Source organism: Trachemys scripta, chromosome 1 (assembly GCF_013100865.1).
Source record: "Trachemys scripta elegans isolate TJP31775 chromosome 1, CAS_Tse_1.0, whole genome shotgun sequence".
Taxonomy (NCBI): domain Eukaryota; kingdom Metazoa; phylum Chordata; order Testudines; family Emydidae; genus Trachemys; species Trachemys scripta.
The window spans coordinates 41,560,762-41,575,422 of NC_048298.1; the positions used below are offsets into that span (position 1 = coordinate 41,560,762).

Here is a 14,661-nt window from a genome sequence, read left to right on the forward strand (position 1 = left end):
ATATGTACTTTGAAAAACCTTTAAGTGTATTGTATATAAAAAATGTGTCAGATTTAGCAAAAACAGTTTTCTCTTTGCAAATATTTCAGGAGTACATCATTCAGTAAATTTCTTTGATTTTCAGATAAAAGGAATGCCTTTACATTGTTATATAAATAAAATCAGCATCCATCATAGTTTTTCTTATCCAGAAAATTAATTATAAAAATTCCATGAAATGTGCGTGAATTATATTTTTGTTGTTGGAAAAAATACTGCAAACAGTATAGAATAGATTGTTTTAATCTATGATTTAATTGATTATAATACAATTCTGATTTCTACAGCTCAACTCTTTGTGGATTGAAAAATAAAAGGGAAATATAGCTTGTTTGTTTGACAAAACAGTGTTCAAGGCTATTATTAAACAGCAAACTTTTAAGAAGGTTTTATTTTTAAATAGTTTTGTGTTGAATTTCAATCCCTATTATTATTAATACTACTAATATTTATATATGTTCATACTGTCTTGTCTTATCTAGAGGCCCTGATTATGATTGGGGTTCCATTCTGCTAGCCTCAGATTACTGCCAAACTAAGAAAATGAGCAAATATACAAAGGTTGAGGGAGCTGGACAATCATATATATACATTGTTAATATATGTACAGATTTTATATTTGTGTGTTTGAAATTGTGTGATTACTAGAGTGACCAGACAGCAAGTGTGAAAAATCGGGACGGGGGTGGGGGGGTAATAGGAGCCTATATAAGAAAAAGACCCAAAAATCGGGACTGTCCTTATAAAATCGGGACATCTGGTAGATCAATAAATAACAAGTTTTCCCAACTTGCCTTCAGCCTACCCATTGAATGCTGGGCAGTTTGTAATAGGTGTTGTAACAAAAGTGGATCTTGAGAAATGGAGTTGAAGGTGAAGCTATTTAGTAATAAGCAAGATGTAACTGTATTTTTTCAGAGGCCTCCATCTAAATATGTAGCCAAACTGTAATCATTCAAGAATTACGTTTGACAATCTCTATGGTGGAACCAGAATTAAAGAGAGAGAGAGAGAGAGAGAGAGAGACTACATGTAGTAAATGGTGCAATATTTTTGAGAAATATCATATCAGCTATATCTGCATATGATTTTTTGGAGTCTGAGACAAAATATGTTTCAGCATTTCCCAAAGAGAGAGAGAATCTATGAGAGAATGACTGCTGTGTGATTTTCAGTATGGCTGAAGATAATCAAAAGGGGCCTATACCCCCAGGTATAGTGTTACGGGCATATTCTGTGCATGGAGTGATTGATCAGCACGTGTAAATGAATGAAGGTACAGACAGGGATAGATTTAAGCAGCAAGCTGCAACTTTATTAACTGAGCGGAGGGCAGGGGTGCAATATGCCCTCCCTGTCTCTCATATCCCAGGCATTTAACTGGGTCCAATGTAGGGTTACAGGGCTCCCACCATAATAACAAAGGGTAGACCCTCCTAAGCCTAGCCCCTATCATTCAGCTCACTTCTGAGCCCTTTTGCCCTTCCCCCTTGTGAGAGTATAGAGGGTACTAAGAGGGACCTTAGTTTGCAAAGACTTCAGGTCTTCCCTTCTCCCAGAGGCACAAGGTCTGCCAGTGAAATCCCAGGTCTCCTTCACCCAGTGCTTAATTTGTAATGAAAGAACTGCTAGGGCTCAAGCAATTTTTTTAGTTTCATAACTGATGTGCCAAGCCCAGAGGTGCTGGGGCGATGAACTGCCAAGCCTAGAGGTGCCGGGCTCAGCCGTGGCACAAATTAAGCGTTGCTTTCACCTCTGGGAGCTGCTCTTTTACTGTTATCCCCAATGAGCCCTGGCCACAATTTGTCACAAACTAAAATTCCTATAAATTCCTAATATGAAATTTCCAAGTGCTACTCCACACAGAATGAACGTTTAACTCTTTATGATACCACAGGAGTTTTCCCATGTGAAATGAAGACATGACATAGCCCTTGGTAATTACTGAAATGTTCTACAGTAGGAATTAGCACTTCCCTTTACGGAGAGCACTGGAAGAGGGATTAATAGTTTAAGATTATTGTTGTGTGTTTATAGTGATTTGTAAAACCAAATGCCATAAGGCTTTGCTTCTCTGTGTTAAATCCCCACTTTGTGTCAATAGTGCTAATTTCTTTGTTACCTAATCCTATGTAAGAACAGCAGATTTTAAAGTTAAGTAGGCAGTGTTTTCCTCCCCCTCTCTCTTACTCCCCAGAGAAAGCTGGTATTTAACATCTTACATTGGTTGGACTTACTTGAGGAATATAGGCTTTTTCCCCTATATTTTTAAACTGGTTTTGAGTTGATTGTAAATTGTGAGCATTGTGCCCATTTAAGTGACCGTAATAAAAAAAGAGTATCAAAGAGACTTTTTAATTGTAAACAACCGTGTGGGAAGAGAAGATAAAAAAACAAAAAAAACCCACTACCTTTTTTCTTATAGAAAGACTTCATTCAGAGATCAAATGGATCATCATACAATTAAGATGTTTTGTCATTTCTCAATGCTATGCTCACTTGGTCTCAGAGAAGACCCTTAGTGTGGGGTGTTCATTTTATGCTGGAACCCTAATGGATTCTAGGCCTACAACCAGCATTGCTGGGTGTGAAAGGATTATCCTGGGGGGATCCTCTGATGGCATAGAGATGACTCCCTTTTTAACTGTCTCAGAGTATGTCTACTCTGCAGTTAGGCAATTGGGGCTGGCCTGGGCCAGCTGACTCGGGCTTGTGGGACTCAGTGTAAGGGGCTGTTTAATTGCAGTGTAAATGTCTGGGTTCGGGCTCTGGAAGGGTCACAGAGCTTGGGCTGCAGCCTGAGCCGGAAGATCTACACAACAGTTAAACAGCCCTGCATCCTGAGTCCCAGTCAGCTGGCACAGGCCAACTCCGGGTGCCCAATTGCAGTGTAGACATACACTAAGGGGCCACACCCAGCAGTAAGTGCACATGGTCACGACGTTCCTGTGTCTCAGCACTTTTCAGCTGTTTATTCCTAGCTACTGTGTTGGACCCCTGAGGCCACTGGCATCCAGCATGGGTTAAAGCATGGCTCCTCTGAGTTATGCCAGAAGACTAGCTTGGCAGAGGGCAGGCTAAGGACTGAGAGATCACAAAGGTCACCTGTGCACCCCCTTTCCTGAGCTGCGCTGTGGTCGCCTTTGTCCCCAAGGATGAGAGCAGTATTCTGTAGATATTTTTGTTACTGTTCTTCAGACATGTCCATTCACACTTTTCCCTCCCCCAAAAATGATTATTGAAATGAAAGAAATTACAAGGGGGAAGAATGGGTATGTGTTGGCAAAAAAGAATAAATGTTCCAACCTAGGGAACGTGCTTGCTTCTTTTAAAGTATATATGAAAAGTAAAACAAGTCACATTACACATTAGAGTATGTTTCTGGCACTCTGTGTGGTAAATACATATATTATTGGCAAACACTAAAAATTCTCACATAAAACACAGTTAAATATGTGCTCCCAGTATGCCCTTTCTCTGACAGGTCTGATTTACACACCCTGTTTCTTAAACTTTCTTTTTATCGAATTTAAGATAATCATACAATTGAGAGAAGATGGGAATTACACAGCAGGCTCTAGAGTATTCAGCCAGAACACAATCACACAGCAGTCCTGCAAACAAACCTTTGGTACACAAACCAAATTGTCTGATCTCACCAGCACAAAAAAAAACCATAGTACTTAAGTAAAGCAGAATTCTTACAGATTTGTACCAGGGCATGAACTAAGGAAAGATAACTCCATGTTTTAATAATGAGGAGAGAGATCCAGTGTGTGATATAACAAAATGATCACAGTCTGATTAAAAAACAGTTGTGTCCTACACATTCTCAGTGGGCAAAAGTTTATATCCTTCACCTGTAATAACTTTACAGTGCAAGAATCTATTTAGAGAAACGAACTAATTTTCTTCCGTCCCCTGCAAAAGTGAGTGGAAGGAACAAGTTACTGCTGACAGGGTGCAGAACACAGGGGATTGAGCCCAAAAAGACAGCAGAAACCAGAGTTCCACAGGAAACCACAATCCCAACCCCTTGGACCTCAAGCAGCTGTCCCTCTGTACTCCCATACAGTGATGGCTGCATGTTATAATAAGGCCCTCTGCTATTGTGAACTCAGTGATCCCATTACACTCTGTGCCTTTGTGGACAAGAGACATAGAATACACAGAGGAGAGGTAATGCTGCCTCTCTGATTTTTCTTGTGCAGCAGCTGATAGTTTGTAGCGTAGCATACCTCTTAGCCCCTCCGTGGCACTTTCCGTCCCATGTCCTACCTTTTCTTAGTGAGGCCAGGTCCACAGATCCTACAGTGAATTTTCAGCCTTGCTTGAAGTTTTGGAGGCAGAACTAGCCCTGTCAGTCACCAGGAGACCTTAGCCTCCACCCTCCTTACTTGCAAATAGACAGACCTCCTGCTGCAGAGTTTCAGGATTGAAACCAGTCAGATTCTTAATACCATGATTCTCCTCAGTGCTTTAACCCAAGACTGTCAGTTTGCAGTGCTGTCTACACAGTCTCATGTGGGTCTTTATTTCAGGGACTCTTTAAAAGCACTCTTGGTTGTCCTCAGACTCAAGGAAAAAGAGAGAGAAGTGCTTACCCGTGTTTGGGGCTGGAGTTCCCATCACTATGTCAGAAAAGGAAAATGCATGATCAAGAATCCAAAAATCTGTGACCCTGAGATGCCTGCTATGGCACCATTAGTGCTGAGGATTCTTCTCATTTTGCCAGTGATTTCGATGTCTAGGACTCTGGGTTCCTCTTCTTTATCCATAATTGTTGTGGGGCCTTCAGCACCTTCACCAGAGTTTATACCCCTGAGTATATGCTTTTCTGGGGAATGCCCTGTGAGTCCAGCCCCATCAAATCCAGACACTGAATTGCAGTTTTGTACAAAGACTTGGTTCCATGAATTATACTAGTTATCTTCAGTGCAGTCTGGTAGGATCCTTAGGACAGCTCCTGGGAAAGGGGGTTGTGTTGTTCTCCCTCAGGTTCTACAAGGAGCTCTCCCTCAGCTTTTCTGGGCTGTTGAGGACGTTCATTTCAGACCACTTTCTTTTGTCCTCCGACATTATGCAGGCTTGTCCTCCTCATGATTAGGAGTCTGACAATCACAAAAAAATAAAAAAATCAGCCATAAAACTTGCTGCTAGTCTGCACCCTTCTGCTGCTTCTAAGATAACTAGTGTTGCTCTTCCGCCCAGATTTTACCGAAGTCTTGAATTCTCTGTCCCTGGGAACAAGAAGTCCAGTTTTTTATTCTCTACACCGGGTGAATCTGTATTTGGGAGCCTCAGTTTTATTTACATTAAAAAGAATGAAGTCCTGTTTCCTTGATGGCAGTTTTATATTTGAATATCTTCCCACATTGGCACTATGGTTGATGTTATACAAAACTTACCTACACTCAACCATGTTGAAGAAGTAACAACAAAAAATTAGAAATACAAAGTAAATCTGCATGGAGCAAAAAAGGTGAGCCTGCAGTCCGATTCTTCGACAAAAACGCACACTCGTGTGTGTGCGTAGCCATAAGTGTTTTAATTTGCTGTCGTGTTTCTATTCCGTCTTTCCCTTTTTTTTCCAATGTCAATTGCTTGCATAAAAGAGCCAAGCAGATTAGTCTTTTTAAATATCAATGCACTCAGTTTGTATCTGTTTCTCTTTGTCATATTTTTAATTACAGTCTAATTTTGAGTGAAAAGGAATATTTACACACTTACATTTTTAATGGCTTGAATAAATAGAAGAGAAAATTACTTCTGTTTGGAGATGACAATGCTTAATTTAAAGGAAGGCTTGATAGTAGTTGAATAATTGTTTTCACTGGCTCCTCTTTATATCACATTAATTATTCACAGATGACTTTTTTTTTAACTTGGCAGGTATTTATATGCTCTTGGACAGAAGGTTTGGAAAAGATGGAAAAAACGCTACTTTGTTCTTGTTCAGGTTAGTAGTTTCTTTGTCTACCAAGTTTGGATGGTAAAATTTCTGGAAATGTGCTCTCAGAACAGTAAAATCTTACCTATGATTTCTGCAATGTTCAAGCAGCGTATTCTACTTTGTAAATACATACCTTCAATTTATGTTCACAGAACTCCTCCAGATTTTATAGCAGCATCATTTTTATTTATAATATGTTCAGTGAATAAAAGTGTGAGGGCATTTCACATACATATAGACCAGATCCTGCTGAGAAGAACTTCCAGAATAAGAGTCCAATTTTAAAGACACTATTGAGTGAAGTTCTACGGTCTTGAATTATCCCATCGAGCGTGAGCCTTTCTAGCAGCATTCAGATCATTGAAAAATTTAAAAAATATTTGTAAAAAGTAAAATATATTTATCCTGCCTGAATGAGCTAATTCAACTACGGTGTTCTGCATTTCAAATTAAATAAAAGTAACAAGGTACTACTATGTTACACTTTCTTGATGTTTTAGTTTTTAGTTGTGTGTGTGTGTGTGTGTGTGTGTATAATACATACACAGAGAGAGAGACTATCCTTTCTGTATTAGCCATTTAATTATAGAACTATAAGGTTAGAAGGGACCATAAGGATCATCTAGTCCAAGGGTTGGCAACCTTTGAAAAGCAGTGTGCCAAGTCTTCATTTATTTACTGTAATTTAAGGTTTTGCATGCCACGTTTTACATTTACAGGGGCCGACGGACGGAACCCCAGACTGGCAGCGGGCTGAGCATGGCCAGCGGCGGGGACCCCGGCTGCCCACTGCCGGTCGGGGTTCCGTCCGCTGGCCCCTGCCAGCCGAGGTCCCAGCCGCTGGCCCTGCTCAGCCCGCTGCCAGCCTGAGGTTCCTTTCATCCAGGCAGGCAACGGGCTGAGCGGGGCCGGCGGCCGAGACCCCTGGCTGGCAGCAGAGTGCCACTAAAAATCAGCTCGCATGCCGCCTTTGGCACACATGCTGCAAGTTGCCGACCCCTGATCTAGTCTAACCCTCTGCCAAGATACAGCATTTGTTGGGTCAAACCATCCAAGACAGATGGCTATCCAGCCTCTTTTTGAAAACCTCCAGTGAAGGAGCTTCCATGACTTCCCTAAGTAGTTTGTTCCATTGTCCTAGTGTTTTTACAGCTAGGAAGTTTTTCCTGAGATTTAATCTAAATCTGCAATGTTGTTTGAACCCATTGCCTCTTGTCCTGCCCTTGGTGGCAAGAGAGAACAATTTTTCATGACGATCAAATATGTGAATAATAGATTTGGAATAGAAATGTTTCTTACATGAGTTGTAAGACTGGAGAAATGAACAACAATTTTAATTAGTGTTTAAAAAAATCAGCACGCCCCCTGCACATACTCAGGGTGATGCTTGTTTTCAGGTCATGGCTGAAAATGTGATGTACTTTAGAGTCAGTTCTTCTCTTTTGTGTGTCCCTATTCTAACTGGCAGAAAGGTGCTGTGGTGATGATGTGAATCTCCTTGAGTATGTGTTATTTATATTATTGGTGGGGGAGTGGTGAGTGTGACGGGTTGGGTCACAGAAACCCCCCTTGGGACTGCCACCTGATGTGCTGGGATTACCTCTAAACCCATTTTCCCTGGCAGCATGGGACTTCAGAGCCCTGCCTGGTTGTGCCAGACACACTAGCCTGCTGAAAACACAGACCCATGTCCCCCAAAAGCTGCAGGCTTAACTAAAAACAGCTTAAGAAGTGCTCCTGTCTCCAACACCCAGATACCCATTTCCCAATGGGATCCAAACCCCAAATAAATCTGTTTTTACTCTGTGTAAAGCTTATATTGTAAACTCATAAATTGTTCGCCCTCTATAACACTGATAGAGAGAAATGCACAGCTGTTTGTTACCCCAGGAATTAATACTTGCTCTGGATTAATTAATAAGTAAAAAGTGATTTTATTAAATATAAAAAGTAGGATTTAAGTGGTTCCAAGTAATAACAGACAGAACAAAGTGAATTACCAAGCAAAATAAAATAAAACACGCAAGTCTAAGACTAATACAGTAAGAAACTAAATGCAGGTAAGTCTCACCCTCAGAGATGTTCCAATAAGCTTCTTTTACAGACTAGACTACCTCCTGGTCTGGATCCAGCAATCACTCACACCCCTGTAGTTACTGTCCTTTGTTCCAGTTTCTTTCAGGCATCTCCTTGGGGTGGAGACAGCTGAAGACAAAATGGAGGGGTTTCCCAGGACTTTATATAGTCTCTCTCTTGTGGGTGGAAACCTCTCTCTCTCTCCTCCTGTGTAGAATTACAGCTACAAGATGGAGTTTTGGAGTCACATGGGCAAGTCACATGTCCATGCATGACTCAGTTCTCTACAGGCTGACACCATTCCCCACATGTTCCCAGAAAGCTCAGGTGTGGATTGTCATCTATCAAGGTCCATTGTTAGCCAAGTACTCCCAATTACTTGAATAACCCCCCCTTCACACTAAGTTGAACAAATCTGCCTTAAGTGCTTTCCACAGCAAACACTTTAAATACAAGCACAGAGCCAATGCGCATAACTTCAGATATGAAAATGATACATGCATATGAATAGGATAAATACATTCAGTAGACTATAACCTTTGCAAAGACATGGTACATGGCATATCTAGCATCAAACATATTCCAGTTATGTAATATTTACACTCATAAGCATATTTCTATAAAGCATTATGGGGTGCAATGTCACAGGGAGTTCATGAGCCCAAGTATTTTTAAAAAGAAACATGCTTCTAAAACAGAGGATAAATATTTTACTGGAAACCCATCTCCTTCCTCTAGCATTCTGTTGCTCATCCACACTCAACCTCTCCCCTTTGCCACTCCCATTCTGAGAGTTTAAAGGACGTTAAGCAGAATAATAACCATTCCAAACAAAATCCTTGTTCAAATGAAATTAAAAGTTGAAAGCACATAGATCTGGTTTGGCTTCCATTGAAGTCAATGGCTTCAGTGGTGTGGAATCAAGCTCCACCCTATGACTTAAAGGTAAAAATCTTTATAAGAGTGCACAGGCTCACTGGGGAAGAAGGGTAGGCACTTTAGTTAGGCTTGACAAGTTCTTCTGAGCCTCCTAAGGCTCCCAGGGGAGGTTTTAGGGACCCTTATGAGCCCCCTAAGGCTTAGCGGGGGTGGGATGACCCTGATGTGGCTCTATAAGGCTTGCGTGTAGGCAGTGAATCTCTTAAAGTGCACAGAAAAGATGGAATGCCTCTCATCCTGCTGTTCCCCCATGCTTTAACTCCTGCAGTCCCCCTGTTCTGCTGCCCTCTACCTCACAAAAAGGCTCAATTCTCTTCCTGCCAGGCTCTATTCTCTTCCTTTTTGTGGACTTTCTAGACGTGTAGAAAGTGAGCACCTTAGCAGGCCTAGAGGGGTGGATGGAGAGGTTGTGGAACAAACTCGGAGACCGTCTGAGTCCAATAAACTTAACTTCAATTATCTCTCACTTTCTGTTCTTAAGCTAGAATCTAGGGGAAAAGCATTACAATAATTTTCTAACTGTGATGATCTTCTGCACTAGACATCAGTGCTTTATTTTGGCCCATATCAGTAAAGTTGGTGCATGATGTCAGCATGACAGAATCATAACATGAAGTATCTACAAAAATCAACAAGATTATTTTATATAAAGAAACGGTGTGAATTTAATATTAGCTGTACAGTCAGGCCCTGCTTATTGATGGGATCTATACATGCTACTTGCCTTATTTTATCAGTGGAGGTGAAAGATTTGAAACATGTAACAATGCATATCAACCTGTTGTATTGATTCATTATTGATATTCTTGGTGATCCTCCCTTCTCTTTCTGTCTCTTTCATATCCGTTTGACTTACATCATTAAAGCACTATGCATATAAAATTCAGTTAGATGATAGATGCCTTCAACATGGTTATGAACTATTATTCAGGTGTGATGTTCGTGTGTAATGCTCATTGTGCAGGATGCTGATGTGAGAGTATGATTAGTCCCTTTTATTTAAAAATTATACCTCTACATAATCATAGAATATCAGGTTTGGAAGGGACCTCAGGAGATCATCTAGTCCAACCCCCTGCTCAAAGCAGGATCAGTCCTGGACAGATTTTTGCCCCAGATCCCTAAATGGCCCCCTCAAGGATTGAACTCACAACCCTGGGTTTAGTAGGCCAATGCTCAAACCACTGAGCTATTTGATAGTATAGAATGTATACAATTGCTCTTGAGTATTTGGAAATTCTAACTACCTCTGTTCTGTGATATAAGTGTTTATTCCTTTAAAAATATAGTCACTTCTTTAGACAGCTATCTATCCATCCTTCTTTTCAAACTGGAAAACAACAGGGACACAATATCTTATATTTTAGAGAAGAAGAAAAAGCAGGCAGTTCTGATATTTTATCTTGCGTATGATCTGGCAATATTTTCTTCTTCCAATAAGCCAAATAGAGAAACATTTCTCTTATAATTGTAATTCATTCCTAGCTGTTCTTTTCATCATTAAATGCCAGAAGTCCATCTGCCCAGTGTTGGTGCTCTTGTTATCTCAGAGATGTTGGCTAAATCTTGCTGTCTTTATGACCTGCCACAGAAATCCTTAGGAATTTTGACTGAATAAGGGCCGCAAGATTTGCTTGGACTTCCCTCTTCAGCCACCTAGGGATGAATTTGACACAGGAAGAAGTATTTGATATCTGTCTGACTAAAACCACTTCCTACATTGAGAAATAATTTGTAAGGCTCACTTCCCTCTCTTCCTTAAGACCACTTCCTCTATGATGCCTACAAGAAATCTGTGAAGCAGTGTTGACTCAGTTGTGTGGGAGTAGGGGATAGTCGGCCATCCTTACGGGGTGAGGGACTCTATTCTTGGAATTCTGAAAAAGATTTGAGCATTGTGGTGGATAATCAGCTGAACATGAACTCCCAGTGTGACACTGTGGCCAAAAAGCCTACCACAATCTTTGGATGTACAAACAGGAGAATCTTGAGTAGGAGTACGGAGGTTATGTTACCTCTGTGTTTGGTAGTGGTGCACCCGCTGCTGGAATACTGTGTCTAAATCTGGAGTCCACAATTCAAGAAGGGTGTTGATAAATTGGAGAGGGTTCCAAGAAGAACCATGAGAATGACTAAAGGGTTGGAAAATATGCCTTATAATGAGATACTTGAAAAGCTCAATCTATTTAACTTAACAAAGAGTTAAGATCACAATCTATAGATATCTAGATGAGGAACAGAAATTTGGTAATAGAGGGTTCTACAGTCTAGCAGACAAAGGTATAATAAAATCCAATGGCTGGAAGTTGAAGCTAGATAAATCCAAGCTAGAAACAAGACACAAATTTTAACAGTGGGAGTAATTAACCATTGGGACAGTTTATTGAAGGTTGTGGGGGGTTCTCTGTTACTACAGATCTTTAAATCAAGATTGGAAAATATATGTTCTAGTTCAAACAGAAACGAATTCAGGGAAGTCCTATGGGCCTGTGGTAAGCAGGAGGTCAGACTAGATTATTGCAGTGGTCCCTTTAGCTTTAAAATCTGTGAATCTATGAACATTCTACCAAGCTATAAATGTAAACTAGTAGCTTCAGTTTTATATATATTGTTGTTGAGTTCTGTAGCTTTCTGTAGTCTCATCTCACCAACTCAGTCAAATAAACTAAGCTCTATCTCAAAAATGTAAGAAAAAGAGAAAGGTTCTTATATGCTCTTTAAGTTTCTCAGTGAACTAGCAGTACCTACACCCTATCTCCTGGATAGCAGAACTCTGCAAGGGCATGAGCCACACAGAAGGTGCACATTTTTTATGCATAGAGGGACACGGTGAGTAAGGTAATATATTTTATTGGGCCAATTTCTTTTTGTGGAAGAGACAAGCTTTCGAGCCACACAGTGCTGTTCTTCATGTCTGGGAAAGGTACTCAGAGTATCGCAGGTAAATACAAGGTGGAACAGATTGTTTAGAGCTGTGACCTCTGGGAGTCCGCAGACTATGTCTAAAGGGTCTGGAGAAGGTTGTTGTTACAATAGAACAGTGATTTACAACCTGTGGTCCACAGATTTCTGGTGGTCCGAAGATTATATCTAAGATTTCCAAAGGGATCCGCACCGCCATTCACAATTTGTTAGCGGTCCACAAATGAAAAAAGGTTAAATGAAAATCACTGGTTTAAAGTAAATTGTTGACACATTCTAAGAGACCATTCAAGGTGAAGTGGCCAATTAATACCTCTGCAGTCATAGGATGAAAAAAGGGAGAAGGGAGGGCTAGTAGATTACAGATTGTTATAATAAACCATAAATCCAGTATCTGTATTAAGTCCATCGTTTTCAGTGTCTAGCAAAGTTATGAATTAAAGCTCCTAGGCTCATCCTTTGAAGATTTTGTGCAGGTTTCCTTTGAGGATGAAGATTGAGAGGTCAAATATGTAGTGATTGCTTTATGAAAAGTGTTTGCCCAAAGGTGATATGGTGTTTTTGTGTTTTATTATTTTCTGTATGAGTTCATTCGAGAGCATAGTGATTGTCTCATTTCACCCACATAGCTGATATTGGGGCATGTAGTACACTGGATGAGGTACACTACCTGTTGTGATAGGCACGTGTAGGACCCCTGGATCTTGAAAGATGTGTTGTGTGGGGTATTGGTATGTCTGAAAGTTTTGCATCTGTTGTTCTGGCAGGATCTTGTGCCACTTTGAGTTGCTGTGTCCTCATCTGTGGGGACTTTGTTTCTGATGATGAGCTGGGTGAGGTTGTGGGCTTGTTTGAGGGCCAGAAGAGGGGATTCTGGCAATATTTCAGGATGGGGTCCCCATCGACTATGTGTTGTAGTTGTTTAATGATAGTCCCACATGGATCCCAGCGTAGGGTAGTAGGTGACAACTAGGGGTGTGTGGTCAGAGTGTTTTTTTCCCCATAATGAAGCAGGTTCTCGTGGGTGGCCCATTCCATGATATGATCTACTTCTCTGGTGGAATGTCCTTGTTTGTTGAAGGCAGTTTTAAGTGTGTAAAGGTGTGTATCCTGGACTATCTCCTCAGAGCATATTCTGTGGTATCTGAGTGCCTGGCTGTAGATAACAGATTTTTTGGTGTGATTGGGGTGGTTACTGGATCAGTGAAGGGAGGTGTGCTGGTCCTGTGGGTGTCTTGCATATAGTTATCTGTAGGGTTTCATTGTTGAAGTTGAGTGTGGTGTCCAGAAGGTTGATCCTGGTGTGGAAGTGTTCTAGAGAGAGTTTGATGGGTGGGTAGTGGTTGTTGAAGTTGTGGTGGAAATCTGTGAGGGAGTGTAGGTTGTCTGTCCAGAGTATGAAAATATCTTTGATGTATCTCAGGTATTACACTGGTTTCATAGTGCATTAATCCAGAAATTCTTCCTCAAGATGGCCTATGAAATCCTGGCCTCATAGACTTTATACATAAAAATGTGACCATGCACTACTACAAAAGAAAGTGGAAACATACTTTATAATCATAGAGCCCAGTGAGTGTTGATTTTCTAGATTTATTTTTAAATCTTTTTTACTAGGAACTTTTACAATTTGAAAATATTTTAGGTTAAATATATAATTTTGCTTTACCTTTATATTGTAAGAAGGATTTTTTATTAGCAGTACAGTATATTGTTGTGCTTTGGAGTATGATTGCATCAGTTAAATGTCCAGTAAAACATAAGGGTAATAGAAACGGTAACTAAAGAATTTATAGCAGGTGGTAACACCTGTGCCTCCCTAATTCCAGCCCAAACAATCTGCCACCTTATTGTGAGATAGCACAGAGAATCTGTAGTGACCCAGATGGGAGTATAGGGAAAGGGATTGTGGCTCAGGTTCAATCAGAGTTTTCTGTGGTGGGGAATCATTACTATAATTAGTACCAGTAGCTATTGACAAGTCTGTCTGTAATCGGCAATATGTGATTCATGAAAAAATATTTGGAAAGATAGCAAATGTGAGCTTAAAATTACATGCCAGATGGGTACAGCTATGAGTGTGTTGTTCATATCCAAGTGAATACACAGCATTACTCTAGCTTAGAATGGTGAGGGAGGGTTTAACATACATTTAAAAGAGTAGCAGTGAATAAAAATACGATTTTTTTCTTTCCTCCTTATTGTAAGCCCTTTTTAGCAGGGACTTGTCTCTTATTTGTTCTACTAAGCACCTTGCACACTTTTGAGTGCTGCAAAAATAATTAACACTAATAACAGTAATGTTGTGGCAGGAGCACTGATTCCTGATGAGACAAAAGCTGATGCAACTAAAACAATGTTTTTGGAATATACATGAAAACCGAAAACCAAACACCTTCGCTTCTTTAGCTGAGCGGATCAAGTTACCCAATTGTCCGTCAGTGATATTTCAATAATCATACATCAGCAGCCTTCATAGTTTATAGATTGTAATAGACTTAATTAACATTTATATGTTTATTATTATTTGGATTTATATAAACTGTTATAGTGCCCACAGTTTCAAATCAGGATCAGGGTCAAGTTTTGCTGGGCATTGTATAAATACATAGGAAGACTTGGTCACCAACTCAAAAATCTTAAAATCTCATGGAAGACAAAACTCACTGGATGAGTGTAACAGACAGTAGGAAGGAATGGTATGCAGGAAATGGGAGGTTAACATTATTAAT

At 40.2% G+C, this 14,661-nt stretch overlaps 1 protein-coding gene across 26 annotated transcripts in view; it reads left to right on the forward strand.

Annotated features, from left to right (window-relative positions):
- Positions 1 to 14,661, forward strand: part of CADPS2 (calcium dependent secretion activator 2) — a 570,146-nt gene that overhangs the window by 381,655 nt on the left and 173,830 nt on the right. For all 26 annotated transcript variants that reach the window (XM_034768448.1, XM_034768267.1, XM_034768287.1 and 23 more), the window contains exon 9: positions 5,932 to 5,998. In XM_034768448.1, coding sequence (XP_034624339.1) covers positions 5,932 to 5,998 — 67 coding nt within the window. The remainder of the gene's footprint in view (positions 1 to 5,931; positions 5,999 to 14,661) is intronic.